This window comes from Macrosteles quadrilineatus, unplaced genomic scaffold (genome assembly GCF_028750875.1).
Source record: "Macrosteles quadrilineatus isolate MER2022 unplaced genomic scaffold, UCM_ALF_1.0 Scaffold_16__1_contigs__length_3527350, whole genome shotgun sequence".
NCBI lineage: Eukaryota > Metazoa > Arthropoda > Insecta > Hemiptera > Cicadellidae > Macrosteles > Macrosteles quadrilineatus.
This window is the reverse complement of record NW_026542609.1, coordinates 308,264-325,597: the sequence shown is the minus strand read 5'-3', so window position 1 is coordinate 325,597 and position 17,334 is coordinate 308,264. Positions and strand designations below refer to the sequence as shown.

Below are 17,334 nucleotides of genomic sequence, written 5' to 3'. Positions count from 1 at the left end.
TTAAGTTCCTCCTGAGATTGTAGCTGTGGTGAGATGACCCTCTAATATGAAACATTGTCGAATTTTTTCTTAAGAAGGTCAAAGATTCAAAAATGAAAATTGATGGGAAGGTCAGCATATTATTTGTACGAAAGACAGATCTACAAGACTCTCTATATTTTAGGTTGAAGATTAATCTGATGGCTCTTTTTTGCAGTTTGAATATTTTCTTAGTCTGAAGTTTGTCGTTACCCCAAACGGGCACACAATATGTAAGAAAGGGATAAACAAGACCGTAATAAGCTGTCAGAAGGATGCGTCTTTCTTGATAACAGGAGAGCCTACGAAGAAGGAAAGCACTAGTACTAAGTCTATTGTGAATTTTGTCGATGTGACTGGAAAATTTCAGATTGCTGTCAATGACTACTCCTAAATATGTTACACTAGAAGAAGAAACAATGTTGATGTTGTCGACAGGTAAATTTAAAGATTCAGATGGGTTAGACGAATTCTGCCGTATACGAAATTCTAAAAGTGATGTTTTCTGAGGATTAACATGTAGAGAGTTCTCGTATAGCCATTGGAAAACAAAACTACTCTCAATAAATGTTTGGATTTCTAGCTGTGCATGATTTTGACTGGAGACAACGAGGGAAGTATCATCAGCAAACAGATGTAACTTTGAATTTGACACAACAGGAGGCAGATCATTGATGAACATTAAGAAAAGGACGGGCCCAAGAACGGACCCCTGAGGCACACCTGTACTTACAGTAACTCATAAACGGATGGTGAAATGAAATTGGTTAATACTATTAAGCCTCAGTTCTTCACTGATTTTACTAGTTTAAATTAAGTTTTCAAAAGTGTGAAACCAATGTTTCCAATCTTGACTTGCATTGACTTCATTTGGATTGGCATTAAATCTTTTAGGTCTAAGTACTCGTTCCATGAAAAAAAGATTGATGTATATTTTAATAAAATCTTCTTTGTTCAATAAATTGTTGTAGATTGAATGAATAAAACAATTGTAAAACGAAATTACCTTTAGTTAGTTTGTTAGCTACCTTGTCATTGAACAAAGAATCTAGCATGATATAAAAGTTTACAATACGAACCAACAAGATTCCACATCAATTTTTTATTGTGAATTTTTGTAACATCAAAGTAAACAAAAACAATTTCTAAACATTTGATCAGATGTTTCAATGTACAGATAGAAAGGAATTATATGACACCTTGTAAGCAAACAATCTAACAATGATATTTACTAAAACTTACAATAAGACAGTACAGTAGTAGGTCTAGCAGGGGAAAATAGTTATGATGAGTATACAAATAATGTGATATAGTGTGAGGAAGTTTCCTCCAGAGCACTAAGCCTTATCAAGGGTGGTAAGGGTCGATAAGTGAAAGACTCTGTATCTTACACTTCCATTTTATTCCATACTATCCTTATCCTAACACATATGTTTCTTTGTACAATCGTATATACATCTTGATCCTGGGTCCATAGTCCTCCTACCAGGCAGTGTCTCCGGGCTCGTATTCAGGGGTTGGGCAGAGGTTGGATCAAGTCTTGCTTGCGCCCTTACTGGCCCGGTGGTCTACGACACTCCTAAAAGATATCCGTGTGGGTCCGCGGTCTAGATCCTTGGAACCTTCACCCTGGAATCCTCGGTCCCCTAGCTGCTGCTCTCCACTGGAGACGGTTCTGGCTTTCCTGCACAGAAGTCAAGCTGGGTCGGTTTAATGTGCTACTGCTCTCCACTGGAGACGGTTCTGGCGTCACTTGCTCAGAAGTTAGCACTCTCTAGGCAGTCTACTCGGTCTGCAATCCGACGTAAACTCCATCAACAATTAGCGTATACCTACGTATACGCTTTTTAAGGTGGTGGGGGACTCCAAAGTCCTCCCCTCCAGCTACGACTACGGACCCGCGGGCTCAACACGCCCATGCGAGGTATCGGGGGCTCTACACGCCCATCCGACGGTGCTGGTGGCTCAACACGCCCGTCCAGCCGTACCCGTGGCTCAACACGCCCATCAGGTAACTCGCGGGCTCAACACGCCCATGCGAGGGTGCCGGGGCTCAACACGCCCGTCCGACGGTGTGGGGGCTCAACACGCCCGTCCAGCGTACCCGTGGCTCAACACGCCCATCAGGTAACTCGCGGGCTCAACACGCCCATGCGAGGGTGCCGGGGGCTCAACATGCCCATCAGGTAACTCGCGGGCTCAACACGCCCATGAGAGGGTGCCGGGGGCTCAACACGCCCGTCCAGCGGTACCCGTGGCTCAACACGCCCATCAGGTAACTCGCGGGCTCAACACACCCATGCGAGGGTGCCGGGGGCTCAACACGCCCGTCTTACGGTGCGGGGGCTCAACACGCCCGTCCAGCGTACCCGTGGCTCAACACGCCCATCAGGTAACTCGCGGGCTCAACACACCCATGCGAGGGTGCCGGGGGCTCAACACGCCCATGCGAGGGTGTCGGGGGCTCAACACGCCCGTCCGACGGTGCTAGGGGCTCAACACGCCCATCCAGCGGTATCCGGGGCTCAGCACGCCCATCAGACCCCACACCGGTGGCTCAGCACGCCCACCCGGCGGGGTCGGGCCCAACTGACTTCTCGGTGCTAAACACCCTGGTTAAGTGTTACCCGCCTAATGGTACCACAGCCACCTCTAATACAAGGCCGCGACGTTCGACCTGGCAACGCCGCAATCACACCCCCTCTGCGTCCGTCTTCACACGCACTAGGCTATGAACATCAATGAGAGTATTGCTGCTCTGTATCAATGAATGAAAGTATTTAAATACGTAATAACATATTTTATTAAATTTTAAGGTATGGTAAAATAGGCAAAATTGTAATCTAGGTTGTTTATTTAGTGAAAAATTGCAACAAATTTTCTACAAAACCCTTTTAGGTGTTTTCCGAAAATCACACTCCTTCGGCTTCAAAAAACGCCCAACTTTTAAAATTTTATAAATTTCTTTCAACTTTTTACCGGTTTTCGCTATTTTTTCATACTTAAATCATTCTTTTTTGGCAAATATTATTATTGCTTTGTATTCTCCTTACTTAACTTTAAATTTTACTTACTACACGTGTTTTAGTAACTTTACTCCTTGGCCCCAAAAACTTAATTTTAATGTCGAAATTTGAAAGTTTTTACGAGCCCCATATTATGCTTAAAGAGGATAACTTTGAAATTTAATGACTTTGTTGTCATCCGAATTGTTTAGAAACGTGCTATAGACTTGTAATTTTGTAGTATTGTAGTATGGGATCCTAAGTTAAGGGTGAAATTTACAAAAGTCACATTTTAAAGTTTTAACCTCCTCAAAAATCCAAAATGGCAGGACATCTAAAAACTATAAAACACGTTTTTTTTCAAATAGCTATAGCTCGAAAACCGTAAGAGATAGAAAAGATTTAAAAGAACTTACATGAACATGAATTAAATTTTCTACAAAACCCTCTTAGGCGTTTTCCGAAAATCGCACTCCTTCAACTTCAAAAAACGCCCAACTTTCAACATTTGGTAATTTTTTTCAAATTTTTATCGGTTTTCTAAAAGCTAGAAAAGATTTAAAAGAATTTTCATGGTCAGGAATTACATTTTCTACAAAACACTCTTAAGTGTTCTTCGGAAATCGCCAACTTCAACTTCAAAAAACGCCCTACTTTTGGTAAATTTCTATAACATTTTTTACGATTTTCGCTACTGGTTTACTTAAAGTGTTATATGTGTGTGTAGGACTAACTTATTGCCACTTCAATATTTGTAGAGACTTTGGGATTTGTAGAGACTAACATCTAACAATTTGTTCAAATAAAATTAATTTTAAATTTTTAATAGAATATTATGTTTTAGTCTACCTGAGGCATAAGTTAGCGACAACAAAATTTGAAGTTTTCATTTTGAAGGCATATTGACTAAATAATTTATTTTCTTTGAATAATTACTAAGAAAAACGTTTGCCATTTTGTAAACGATTTCAGAAGCTAGGCCTCCATATGGCTTTCCACAATATTAATAGAATTTTTTATCACATCAACATTCAGACTGGATTCGGAGACTATGATGCTTTTATTGTTAGATGGTGCAGTATGTTACAAATTTTTTTTTACTAGTAGGCCTACTTAACAGAAACACCGGCTTATTTCTTTGAAGTGGCATTTATTTAAGTTGTTTTAATCACTAAACAACAGCATTTATCAATAAGATAGACAAATAAATAAGGAAATATTACGGTATTAATACCTAAAACTTGCTTCTCGCGTCTATATTTAAACGAATCATTGTCTTATTCTTACATTTTTTACAAATTTAATCTAAGCTCATATTCGTGAAAAATGTTTCACACAAAAACAAAAAATATTTTTAAGATGTCTAATTTGATCGAAGAATAGCAGAAAGCAATTGTTGCTTACGCGGTGGATCAAGTAGAATCTTAGAACACTGTATGTATTATTCATTTTTAATTGAGCTATCGTAATTATTCTTGCATCCAGGCACATCACATCTATCTGGCATGCTGTAGTAAGAAGTTTAATGTCATTACTAATGATTAAAGGTAGTAGAAACGCTATTATGTACGTAGAGTACGCGACTCCTCCATTCACTGTAATGGTAAAACGACCGAACGCCAAGACACTGATGCGACGTTGCCGCTTTTCACTCGCCGCGGCCTTGTATTAGAGGTGGCTGTGATGGTACCCAAGTGGTGGGGGGTGAATACCTTACCTCCCCTTCGGAGCATCTTTCCCCTCCTTTGGAGTCATTTTGGTGTCTCCGAGTTTATATTCTGTGCTCGCTGCTCCGAGTACCTTTGTATCTTTAACCTAAAAATTCTCTTGGGAGTCAAAAACACTTCTTTACAATAGCATTGGCTTGAATGCAATAATGTTATGGACATCCTATCTATATAGATTAGCTATAGCTATGATTATTTATTTTTTAAAGTTATTGATTGAGTCTTTCACACAGTGTGCTATAATATGAAATTCTCATTTCTCGCCAACTTTCCTGTACTATGATAATCTTTGGTACGTAAACGATGTTTAAATAGCCCGTTATAGTTATTGTTTAGTTTGGTTTACTTAAAGTCTTGGCAACCCGAAAGAAATATTTGATTAACATCAAAGAACTCTAACGATTGCCAAATGAATACGTTCATTTGTATTAAAAAATCTTTCTCCATTTAAAAGCTTAACACTAATTGTGTGTTTTTTTTAGATCAGATCCAATAAGTCTCATAATAACCAACAACGTAACGACTGTAGTGAAAAATAACTAGGTGGCGTTCGCAGAGGCATCCACAAAATTGAGCGGAGTGGAGTCATCAAGGGTTTATATTATATTGTTTTGGTCATACTTCAGTAAAAACAGTAGTTTTTAATGCATGCGTGTGCGGATCTAAAGTAGCATTTTTAATATTTAGGGAGTAAAAATAGTTTTAGCCTCTATGGAGTAAAAGTCAGCTGTTGTCAACTCAGTTGTAAATTTCAAATGTAAATAAACTATTGCATGTATAGAAAATATATATCGATTCGTGCTTCGAAATCTATCTATCTATTTACTTATTTAATACGCAAGCAGGATTTTTGTGACAATTACTCCTCCGAAACTACTGAACCGATTGACATGTTTTTGGTGTCATTGGAAAGAGCGTAACGTGAAGTTGTGCAGGAAACTTTCTTTTTAGGGAAATATTTAGAGAGTGAGGTCCTGGGGCCCTTTAAAGTTTTGTATTTCTCCATAAGATTAACATGGGAAACAAACATTATTATGGAACTCCAGCTGTTGTCAGAAATTGAAAGTGAAATATTTATTGATGGTATCCATGGTTACAAAGAACAAACACAAAAATTTTAAAAATGTAAACAAGCAGAACTAACTGTCAAATTAATTTTGATTTCACAATTCCACACAGCTGGTCCAAACATACTGCATGATTATTAGAACAGGAATGGTATGGATCATAAACATAAATCAAATATGTCACTCGCCCGAATGTTAACATTTAACATTAATTAAATGGAACTGTAAAACTACATGTTAGTGTCATTAGTATGGGATTCTTTCAGTTACACATTTTTTGACCAAGTCTGTTCCAATATTTTTGAGCTGCTGTAATAATATTTTACAGGAAATAAAATTGTTAGATAAATTCATAGATATAAGTAATAATTCAGATTCTTCAATCATTGCTGTTATTAAAATTGTGTATCCGCAGCAAACCTTCAGACTAAGCGAATTTTCATTCACCCGGATTAATTTCTACAAAGATATTTCCTGAAAATGGTCATTTTTTTCCTATTTAAATAACATTAAGTTAATTTTAATATGAGTGCCTAGGTTTGCTGCTACAGGGAAGGCAGGTGTGTTTTTGTTGAAATGTTGATAGCTTAGTATGATTGTTATTGGTTTGCAAATCCTGTAATACTTTACAACTGCTCGAATTCGAGCAACATGTACACTAGTACTTATTTAATACGCAAGCAGGATTTTTGTGACAATTACTCCTCCGAAACTTCTGAACCGATTGACATGTTTTTGGTGTCATTGGAAATAACGTAACGTGAAGTTGTGCAGGAAACTTTCTTTTTAGGTAAATAATTAGAGAGTGAGGCCCTGGGTTCCTTTAAAGTTTCGTATTTCTCCATAAGATTAACATGGGAAACAAACATTGTTTTGAAACTCCAGCTGTTGTCAGAAATTAAATATTAATAATTGGTCTCCATGAAAGCATGAGACAATTTATTTTTATTTTTTTTATTTATTTACTTTACAATCTGTTCTATTATATATTGAACAATAAGTAAATAATATGTAATACAAAAAATTGACTTTGGAACATTAAAAATAGCTGTTAAGCACTCTCAACAACAAATTTTTCAATAAAAACACTTTACAAAAATCTGTAGGGCAGGTCGAGAATTGATGGCCTCTTAAGTCTGTAAATTGTATCCATGTTGTTTAATAAGTTAAGAGCTAAATGATTTTCATGAGATTCCAATTTCGTAATATATCGTTCACTTATGGTCATGATTTCGTCCTTAACTGTAGGCATCTTAAGGTCTTGATGTAGTGTCCTATTGCTGACATACCATGGTGCATTTGTTATCTTCCTCAGCATTGTCGATTGGTATCTTTGGAGAATTTCTATATTAGAAGTACTCGCTGAGCCCCATAGTTGCACTCCATATGTCCAGATTGGTTTCAATATAGTTTTATATAGCAATAATTTATTTTCTAGACTAAGTTTTGATTTTCTTCCGATGAGCCAATTTAACTGATTAGATTTTAAATTTAGTTGTTGCCGTTTTCTCCAAATGTGTGTTTTCCAAGTTAACTTCCTATCTAAATGGATACCTAAGTATTTAACCTCAGTTACTTCGGGAAGTTGGGTGTTGTTTATTGTGACAGGAGGACAAGAATTTTGATTTAGAGTAAAAGTAATGTGGACAGATTTAGTTTCATTAATTTTGAACCTCCATGTCTTAAACCAATCAGTAATTATGTTTAGATTTTGCTGTAAATTTAGAGAAGCTTGAAATGGATCACGATGAACAGACAAAACCGCAGTATCATCCGCAAATGTAGCAATTTCCACCAACTCATTTTCTGAGAGATCTGCTGTGTAGAGAATATACAAAAACGGCCCGAGGACACTTCCTTGAGGAATCCCAGATTCAATTGGACGTAGGTTAGTGAGGACGTCTTGATATTTAATTTGGAAAGTTCTGTTTTGAAGGTAGGATTTTAAAATGCTATAAATTGAATGGGGTAAAAACTTTTTTACTTTATATAACAAGCCAACATGCCACACCTTATCGAATGCCTGGCTAACATCCAAGAAGGCAGCTGAACAAAACTTTTTATCTTCCATACATTGACGTATCACGTCAACAACTCGGTGAACCTGTTCTATGGTACTGTGTTTCCGTCTGAAACCAAACTGATGTGCAGGAATCACATCTTCGCCAATAAGTTCTTGTATTCTTTTCAGAAGAAGTTTTTCAAATAACTTAGACATTATTGGTAAAAGACTTATGGGTCGGTAAGAACTTACCTGGTCAAGAGGCTTCCCAGGTTTCGGAATGACTATCAATTGTGCTCTTTTGAAATGATCTGGTACATATTCAAGTTTTAACATTGTATTAAATAAAATAGTCAAAAACATTATTCCTTTTCGTGGAAGCTCTTTAAGTATTTTACCAGTTATGAGGTCGTAACCAGGAGCCTTGTCAGAATGAAGATTGTTGGTGATGATTGATTTTAGTTCTTATGGTTTGAACTTCTGCAATGGGAAGTCAAGTTGTAGCGGAGCATCCAAATATTCAAGTATCTCTTCCTCGTTGTTTACTGCCGCATTTGGTTTGAACACATTCTCAAAGTATTGAGCAAAGGCTTCAGACTTCTCTGTGTTACATTTTGCCCAGCTCCCATCAGATTTTAAAATAGACGAAATTCGAATCTTTGGGCGCTTCATTCGCTTCGTAGCTTTCCAGAGGGAATAATCCGTAGCTTCGGAAGGTGATAGAGATTGGGTGTAATTCTCAAACCAGCGATTTTTTACATCATATAACAGTCGCTTCAAATTTCGAGATGCCCTATTAAAATTGGAAAGAGCTTAACGTGAAGTTGTGCAGGAAACTTTCTTTTTAGGTAAATAATTAGAGAGTGAGGCCCTGGGGCCCTTTAAAGTTTTGTATTTCTCCATCATGGGGAACAAACATTGTTTTGAAACTCCAGCTGTTGTCAGAAATTAAATATTAATAATTGGTCTCCATGGAAGCATGAGAAAATTCACCATGTTTACATTTGCTTTGACATTTAAATGTAAACAACCAGAACTGTCAAATGCCTATTTTACAATTTCAGACAGCTGATCCAGAAAAATAAGATAACTATGTGTTAGGTTTATTTAATCTTAAACTTTATGATAGATTATTTATTATAAATCTATTTTCAATGATTATGAAACAGATTTTTCCCGTTGCGAAGCAAAACTAAAAGTGAGAAGAAGAACACATGTTAATTGTAAACAGTCAATGTGTAAATTAAAGATGTGTATAGTTTTGGATGTTGGTTTGTGTCATGGTGGAAGGAAAAAACATAGGTGTGCTATTCCCAAATATTCTGACGTCACTCGGATTGCAAACAAAAGATCACCTGATTGTAACTGTCAAATTAGTATATGTATTTGTTTTGATTTGGTTGTTATTGTTTTTATTATTACAAAAACAATAACAGTCAAATCAAAACAAATACATACTAATTTGACAGTTACAATCAGGTGATCTTTTGTTTGCAATCCGAGTGACGTCAGAATATGTGGGAATAGCACACCTATGTTTTTTCCTTCCACCATGGGTTTGTGTTTAGTGATATAAATTATAAAATTTTTATTTTAAGGATTTGGCATATGAGTGAGCATGTGATAAATAACACCATTTCAGAGTTCTGCCAGTTTTTGAGTAGAGAGTAGCCTACACCTTATTGTCTATAAATTGGCTAAATAACTTTGGTACGGTAATTTATAAAATTTGACAGCCTTTTTACATAGACTTAAATTGTAAGCTTACCTTTTCCCGTCCATTGGCAGGTTGATTGTTATAAATTAACTCTTTAAACTGGAATAGGATTGTTATGTAAGTTGTGAGTATTTCCATTAGTTGACTATTAAAAACTACCTATTTAGTTCACTCTTTTAAAATCATCGGAAATTATGACTGTTATTAGTTTCTAAACAAGTTATTTGTTTATAAATAACTCCTGTACTTCTTAGCAATTGCTCGATTTCGAGCAACATGTACACTAGTACTTATTTAATACGCAAGCAGGTTATTTGTGACAATTACTCCTCCGAAACTACTGAACCGATTGACATGTTTTTGGTGTCATTGGAAAGAGGGTAACGTGAAGTTGTGCAGGAAACTTTCTTTGTAGGTAAATAATGAGAGAGTGAGGCCATGGAGCCCTTCAAAGTTTCGTATTTCTCCATAAGATTAACATTGGAAACAAAAATTGTTATGAAACTCCAGCTGTTGTCAGAAATCAAAAGTGAGAAGAAGAGCATAGGTTAATTGTAAACAGTCAATAAGTTTGCTAATTTAACAGTTTGCTACAAACTTGCTGACTTGGTTGAAATTCGTTTTAAAATAACGCCTGTAATACTTAGCAATTGCTCGAATTCGAGCAACAGGGACACTAGTCTATATATTTAATACACAGTTGTAACACTATTTTCTCAGTAATTACTGGACCGATCTACAAGATTTATGTCTCAAATTAAAGGGGATAGTGTGTAGATTTGCCGAACTTCCTTAGAATTTACGTTTTTTCTAAGGGCTACGACCTACAGCCCTTTAAAGGTCGAGTCAATACAATTCTTATTGAAGAATATAATACACAGTTTATAAATTATTCGTCAGCTGTTTAATGTTTGTCAGACATTTGTTATTATTTTTATAACGTCACTTTCAGTATGCAATTATTAAACTTGGAGTTTCTGTTTATAAACACACGATTTTGATCAAGGAAAGTGTATTTGTTAACTTATTTTTTAAATGTTTTAGTTTTCCTGCAAAGTGATCTGAAGGAAAGTGGTAATTGAGTTTAAGTTTGAGAATGGAATGTGAAATAATACCCATAGTAGGGGACGGAAACTTATTGTTTTGATCAATATAATTTATTTTCTATAGCCACCAGAACAATCATAGGGAAATCCGCTTGCAAGTTGTACAGATAATTGCTAATGATTGGTAAACATACAAACATTTTATCGTAAGTGATTAATCTTACTCAAGATCAGTGTTCGACGTCCAAATTTAACCTTCTCGAGATGGCGAGTACGCTGGGATATTTGGAACTACAATTTATCAGTGAACTATACCCTAACTATATTTTTTCGAGTAGGCCTACACAGAAAGTTGGAAGTTGCTTGAGAAACTGTGACTTACGATTTCGGTTCTGGCGAAGAAGTATCTGACTTGATGTTTAATGGCAATGTTGACTCGGGTCATTATAGCGTTATAAAACTTTATCATTAACCTAATCATTAACCGGGCGTAAAAAGACATATAGAACGAAAAAACATGTAGAGAACCATCGAACTAAAAAGGTAAAGAGCAGTGATGGTGTTAAATGTGCTCTGGAAGTCCCTTCTAAAAAATACCAATTTTTTTGAATTGGGGTCGTTAGATTGGATTTGTCATTACTGCAAATCTATGAATTTTGAGTCAGAACAGACTAACTGGGACACAAATATTTTTTCCTTGTGTTGTCACAAGGGGAAGGTAAAATGAGCTCCTTATCAACATTTTGAGTTTATGGAAAATCTTATCAACAGCAACTATAAAAAAGTATTAAGGGTCAAAAGAGACAAAAAACTATTAGAGTAAAATAAAATATAAATCTGCATTTGAAATGGCCAGTTCTAAGTCTCACTTGAATCAACATCTTTCTGGTAGTGGTAGTCTACATAGTTTTAAAATCCACGACTCCTTTTCCATCAAATTGGACCGTTAATACCCTCTAACATTGAACAAAGTATGCCCAACTTTATATATACGACGTAAACACAGCTTTTGCTCACAGTATGGGTCAAAGATTCGTGAAATGTTACCAACTGCTGATGCGTGATTTACATGTAGGCTAAGTGACTATCTTTATTCCATACAACAAATGTAATGAAAAAAAAAACTACGAATATAGGAATATACTTGAGCAAACTATCTAAATAGCATAAATAGCTGCTTATTAGGTTATCATCATTGCCCAGTTCGTATAGCCTACTATTTATTTTTTAAATTAAACTTTAATTAATATAAAACATTCATTTGGTTAAAATAATATATCGGTTTGATTAACATAAAATAGTTTATAGGCTACAGGTAAACTATCAGTTCTATTTCATGTAAAAAAATAAACAACCCCTAAATAAAATACAACGATAAGCAGTATTTGTTAATTATTATTTCTTTTATTGCTGACAATATTCCCGTGGCGGAGCACGGGCGATTAACTAGTCATTTTTAAATACAGTCTACAGTTTCTTCCCGTAGCATTTTAGCATTGCAGATACATTAATCCATTCCCAAACTCAACACTGCTCACCTTTACTACTTCCTTCACCACACCCTACGTCGTGGACCTGTTTCCCTCTCTTCCCATATCATTTTAGGATTGCAGATACATTAATGTAATTGCCAAAGACAGTTCCTACACTCTACACTGCTAGCCTTACTACTACCTTCACCATTTACTACGTCATAGACCTGTTTCCTTCCTTTCTCATAGCATTTAAGTGTTACAGATACATTTATCTAACTGCCCAAACGGTTCCCCCACTCTGCACTGCCAGCCTTTACTACTCCTTCACCACATCCTACGTCGTGGGGCCTGTTTCCTTCCCTTCTCATAGCTTTTTAGTATTGAGGATACATTAATCTAACTGCCACAGACGGATCTCAAACTATGCTGATGCTCATACTTTACTACTTCCTAAGCCACTTCCTACGTCGTGGACCTGTATTCATCACTTTCCAATGCATTTAAGTATTTTAGATACGTTAATCTAATTGCCACGAACATTTCCACACTCCGTACTGCTAGCCTTTACTACTTTTTTCACCATTCCCTATGTCGTGGGCAAGCTTCCATCCCTTCTCATGGTATTTCAGCATTACAGATACATTAAAACTGCTACGAACGGTTTCCAGTTCCCACACGCAACTCTGCTCACCTTACTACTTCTTTCACCGCTTCCTACGTCACGGATCTATTTCCCTCTCTTCCCATAGCATCATAGGATTGCAAATACCTTAATATAATGGTCACAAACAGATCCCACACCCCAAACAGCTTGCCTTTACTACTTCCTTCACCACTTCCTAAGACGCGGACCTGTTTCCTTCCCTTTAAATAGCATTTTAGGATTGCAGATACCTTAATCTAATCGTCATAAACAGTTTCCACACTCCAGAATGCTCGGCTTTACTACTTCCTTCACCACGTCCTATATCGCGGACCTGTTTTCCTCCCTTCTTATAGAATTTTAGGAATGCAGATACCTTAATATAATCGTCATAAACAGTTTCTACACTCCAGACCGCTCGCCTTTACTACTTCCTTCACCACTTCTTACGTCGCGGACCTGTTTTCCTCCCTTCATACAGAATTTTAGGAATGCAGATAACTTAATCTAATCGTCATAAACAGTTTCCACACTCCAGACTGCTCGCTTTTACTACTTCCTTTACCACCACTACGTCGCGGACCTTTTTCCATCCCTTCCCATAGAATTTTAGGAATTCAGATACCTTAATCTAATCGTCATAAACAGATTCCACACTCCAGACTGCTCACCTTTACTACTTCCTTCACCTTTTCCTACGTTGCGGACCTGTTTTTCTCCCTTCCCTTTAGAATTTTTGGAATGCAGATACCTTATTTAATCTTATCGTCATAAACCGTTTCCATACTCCAGACTGAACACCTTTACTACTTCCTTAAACACTTCATACGTCACGGACCCCAAGCTAGTGTCGTCATTTATCGTCATAAACAGTTTCCACACTCCGGACAGCTCGCCTTTACTACCTCCTTCACCACTCCTACGTCGCGGACCTCTTTTCCTCCCTTCCCACAGAATTTTAGGAATGCAGATACCTTAATCTAATCGTCATAAACAGTTTCCACACTCCAGACCGCTCGCCTTTACTACTTCCTTCACCACTTCCTACGTCGCGGACCTGTTTTCCTCCCTAATATAGAATTTTAGGAATGCAGATACCTTAATCTAATCGTCATAAACAGTTTCCACACTCCAGAATGCTCGCCTTTACTACTTCCTTCACCACTTCATACGACGCGGACCTGTTTCCTTCCCTTCCAATAGCATTTTAGGATCTTAGATACCTTAATCTAATCGTCATAAACAGTTTCTACACTCCAGACCGCTCGCCTTTACTACTTCCTTCACCAGATTTTACGTCGCAGACCTGTTTTCCTCCCTTCCTACAGAATTTTAAGAATGCAGGTAACTTAATCTAATCGTCATAAACAGTTTCCACACTCCGGACAGCTCGCCTTTACTACTTCCTTCACCACTCCTACGTCGCGGTCCTGTTTTCCTCCCTTCTCGTAGAATTTTAGGAATGCAGATACCTTAATCTAATCGGCATAAACAGTTTCCACACTCCAGAATGATCGCCTTTACTACTTCCTTCACCACTTCATACGACGCGGACCTGTTTCCTTCCCTTCCAATAGCATTTTAGGATCGCAGATACCTTAATCTAATCGTAATAAACAGTTTCCACACTCCGGACAGCTCGCCTTTACTACTTCCTTCACCACTCCTACGTCGCGAACTTGTTTTCCTCCCTTCCCACAGAATTTAAGGATTGCAGATAACTTAATCTAATCGTCATAAACAGTTTCCACACTCCAGACTGCTCGATTTTACTACTTCCTTTACCACCCCTACGTCGTGGACCTTTTTCCATCCCTTCCCATAGGATATTAGGAATTCAGATACCTTAATCTAATCGTCATAAACAGATTCCACACTCCGGACAGCTCGCCTTTACTACTTCCTTCACCACTCCTACGTCGCGGACCTTTTTTCCTCCCTTCCCATGGAATTTTAGGAATGCAGATACCTTATTTAATCTTATCGTCATAAACCGTTTCCATACTCCAGACTGATCACCTTTACTACTTCCTTAACCACTTCATACGTCACGAACCCCAAGCTAGTGTCGTCATTTATCGTCATAAACCGTTTCCACACTCCGGACAGCTCGCCTTTACTACTTCCTTCACCACTTCCTACTTCGCGAACCTGTTTTCCTCCCTTCCCACAGAATTTTAGGAATGCAGATAACTTAATTTAATCGTCATAAACAGTTTCCACACTCCAGACTGCTCGCCTTTACTACTTCCATCACCACTTCCTACGTCGTTGATCTGTTTTCCTCCCTTCCCATAGAATTTTAGGAATGCAAATACCTTAATCTAATCGTCATAAACAGTTTCCACACTCCAGACTGTTCGCCTTTACTACTTTTATTACCACTTCCTACGTCGCGGACCTGTTTTCCTCCCTTACCATAGAATTTTAGGAATGCAGATACCTTAATCCAATCGTCATAAACAGTTTCCACACTTCAGACTGCTCGCCTTTACTACTTTCATCACCACTTCCTACGTCGCGGACCTGTTTTCCTCCCTTACCATAGAATTTTAGGAATGCAGATATTTTAATCTAATCGTCATTAACAGTGTCCACACTTCAGACTGCTCGCTTTTACTACTGTTGGCACTCACCGATATGGTCTTTATCACCATGCAAAATTTGAAAACGATTGATTCAGCCGTCTAGGAGGAGTTTGCGTATTACGAAATGCATTAAAGTCGACGTATAAGAGCTTCGCTCGCTCCGCTCAAAAATATTTCTCCTAAAGTCTTGACCTATGAATGCTTAATACAATTTTTAAATCTTAAAAAACATATGTTTTGAAACATAAATACAATCAATAACAAATCTAACACACGTATTTTCAGTCTAAATGATTTAGCTCGAATCAGTACTTGAGCAAAATACGCGTGCAAACTTCTTGTGCTAGCAAATCGTAACATTTCCCCAGAGTTACAATTATGGATTGGGACCCGTTTAATCGAAGAAAACAAAACACTCCTACCGAGGCCAATCCGTCTCTGAACTTGAGAAGAATCAAGCGTGACATTACCACGATACTCAACGACCCACCTCGAGGAGTCACTGCAGTAGTTGACGAGGACGACATGAACTACCTCCATTGTTTGATCAAAGGCACTGAAAACACCCCTTACGACGGAGGTTTCTTCTACTTTATCGTCTTTTTCCCTCCGAACTATCCTTTTGAACCTCCGAAAGTGAAGTTGATGACCACGGGTGGAGGAACAGTCAGATTCAACCCCAACCTCTACAGCAGTGGTAAAGTCTGCCTCAGCATCTTAGGTACGTGGAGTGGTCCAGGGTGGACTCCCGCTCAGAATATATCAAGCGTTCTCGTCACCATCCAGAGTATCATGAACGAGAATCCGTTGTACAACGAGCCCGGGTACCGACAGGACAAACACCTAAGGGAAGCGGACAAGTACAACGTATACATACAATATGTAACCTTCAGAGTCGCAGTTGTAGGAATGTTGGACAACGACTACTCAATCAACCTTCCACAACACCTACGTCAAGTTATGGAGAAGGACTTTCTCAACAACTATGAGTTCTATGACAGCACAGTCACACAAAGACACTGTCATAATGGTAAGCGTTTAGAATGTCGCTTTATTCGCAACTCAGTAAATCTTAACTACAACAAGATAAAACGTAGAATGAAGGATATTCGTGAAAGACTTAATGTTAAGTACGCTGTGAGCATTGCTGTGTATAAAAATCCAGAAATCATAGTTATAGATGATTCTGACTAACTATTAAAAACTTTGTGTGAATAAAGGCTAATGAAAATTGAAACTTTTGCAAATACCCACTAGAGATGATGTATTTTTGTCTTTTATCATGGTAGCCTATGTTTTTCCATTTTCTTTTTAAAGGGTGGAGTAAAAACTGTTTGTTCAAACTATTGTTTTTGTATTATTTGATTATTAATCCATTCATTTTATACAATTTTTATGCCTTCTCACTTTCTTGTATCCTTTTTATCAGGAATATTCATTTTGAGGCATCTCTCAATCCCTACATTTTTAACATTGTACTAGGCCCTATACCTATGTGAATGGAACTCTTCTTATATTCTCAACAAGCTTCATGATTTTGGTTTTGTTGGAGGGAGCTTGACGTGAATGCAGTCTTTGTTCTAGGAGACCACTTAAGATATCCATTTTTAAGTTCTGTAAAAGTAAACTTTCAAATTCATTTCAAGATTCCTTAGGCAATATACATACTATTAAGTCTCATGGTAGAGCGCAGGATCTCGGTCCCTGAGTCCCCGTGTTCAAACCCCACCAAAAAACGCATTTTAAAATTGATTGACCTGGCCTGAAGTTATGTGGACAATGGTTTTGGGCCGGAATCGAGAGGAATTTAAAAAGTATCAGATTAGGTAGTTGTTAATCAAGCGAAGTTTTTATTTTGATCTTTAGAAATCAGTAATTCCGTTGTATTTGTTTTTCTCATTCAAAACTAATTTTAGATTTATAAGCACTAATACTTAGTTTAGTGATGAGAAATTTGTCTTTAACATATACCAATTGCGATTGAGCTCACTAAAAAACCTACCATGTCTACCTGGTCAACCAACATATTCTTTGTAGATAAACACC

At 37.4% G+C, this 17,334-nt stretch overlaps 1 protein-coding gene across 1 annotated transcript; it reads left to right on the top strand.

Moving 5' to 3' along the window:
• Nucleotides 1-15,580: 15,580 nt before the first annotated feature.
• Nucleotides 15,581-16,482, top strand: LOC129005135 (ubiquitin-conjugating enzyme E2 Z-like). The gene has a single exon (XM_054433951.1). The coding sequence runs from the start codon at nt 15,667-15,669 to the stop codon at nt 16,480-16,482; it is 816 nt and encodes a 271-aa protein (XP_054289926.1). The 5' UTR covers nt 15,581-15,666.
• The last annotated feature ends 852 nt before the right edge of the window (nt 16,483-17,334 follow it).

Bases quoted from the DNA above. Each gene is read 5' to 3' on its own strand.
- LOC129005135 (XM_054433951.1), top strand. From the start codon at position 15,667: ATGGATTGGGACCCGTTTAATCGAAGAAAACAAAACACTCCTACCGAG.